Here is a 1,039-nt window from a genome sequence, read left to right on the forward strand (position 1 = left end):
GCCCCCGCTGCCCTAATTCTGGCCCGTCCTGCAGCTTCATGTGGTCCTTTGAGAAGATCCACCGCAGCCTGGCGCACGTGTTCCAGGGCGAGCTGGTGTCCAGCTTTGACGAGGAGTTCCGCATCCTCTTCGCACAGTCCGAGCCTCTGGTGCCCTCGGCTGGGGCACTGGCCCGCGTGGACACCTATGCCCTGGCTCCGTACCTGGGGGCCGGGCCGCTCACGAGCAGCCAGATGCCGGGGGCCCCCACCCCATTTTCCTTCCCCAAGCGAGCGCACCTCCTGTTCCCTCCGCCCCGGGAAGAGGGCCTGGGCTTCCCCTCCTTCCTGGACCCCGACCGCCACTTCCTGTCTGCCTTCCGGCGGGAGGAGCCGCTGCGGATGCCCGGGGGTGCGCTGGAGCCGCACGCGGGGCTGCGGCCACTGTCACGGCGGCTGGACGGGGAGGCCGGGCCAGGCGGGGAGATGGCCGGCCAGCGGGGCTTCTTCCAGGCGAGGCACCTGGAGATGGACGCCTTCAAGCGGCACAGCTACGCCGCGGCAGATGGCGGCGCGGCCGTGGAGAACTTCGCGGCCACCCGGCAGGTGTCGCGGCAGACGTTCCTCAGCCACGGGGACGACTTTCGCTTCCAGACCAGCCACTTCCACCGCGACCAGCTCTACCAGCAGCACTACCAGTGGGACCCGCAGCTGGCCCCCCTGCGGCCGCAGGGCCTGTTCGAGAAGCTGCGCGCCGGCCACGCCGGCCTCCCCGCGGACCCCGACGACTTCGCCCTGGGGGCGGGGCCTCGCTTCCCCGAGCTCGGCCTGGACGGGCACCAGCGGCTGGACTACGTGCCGTCCAGCGCCTCCCGCGAGGTGCGCCACGGCTCAGACCCTCCTGTTGGACCTGGGTCTGGGTCTGGGCCTCGAGGCCTCGACCCCGGGGGAGCCTCGCGCCCCAACCTAGCTCAGCGTTTCCCTTGTCAGGCAGTGGGGAAGCCGACCCCGGAGGCCCCGGCGGACCCCGACCCCGAGCGCAGGGCCGGGCCCGAGGGCCG

The 1,039-nt window shown here is 72.4% G+C and overlaps 1 protein-coding gene across 1 annotated transcript in view; it reads left to right on the top strand.

The window, feature by feature from the left end:
- Positions 1-1,039, top strand: part of FAM83H (family with sequence similarity 83, member H) — a 5,654-nt gene that overhangs the window by 2,656 nt on the left and 1,959 nt on the right. The window contains exon 4 of the mRNA XM_004679938.2: positions 35-1,035. Within this exon, the coding sequence (XP_004679995.2) occupies positions 35-1,035 (1,001 nt within the window). The remainder of the gene's footprint in view (positions 1-34; positions 1,036-1,039) is intronic.

Source organism: Condylura cristata, unplaced genomic scaffold (genome assembly GCF_000260355.1).
Source record: "Condylura cristata isolate star-nosed mole 26May11 unplaced genomic scaffold, ConCri1.0 scaffold00009, whole genome shotgun sequence".
In the NCBI taxonomy this organism is placed as follows: domain Eukaryota; kingdom Metazoa; phylum Chordata; class Mammalia; order Eulipotyphla; family Talpidae; genus Condylura; species Condylura cristata.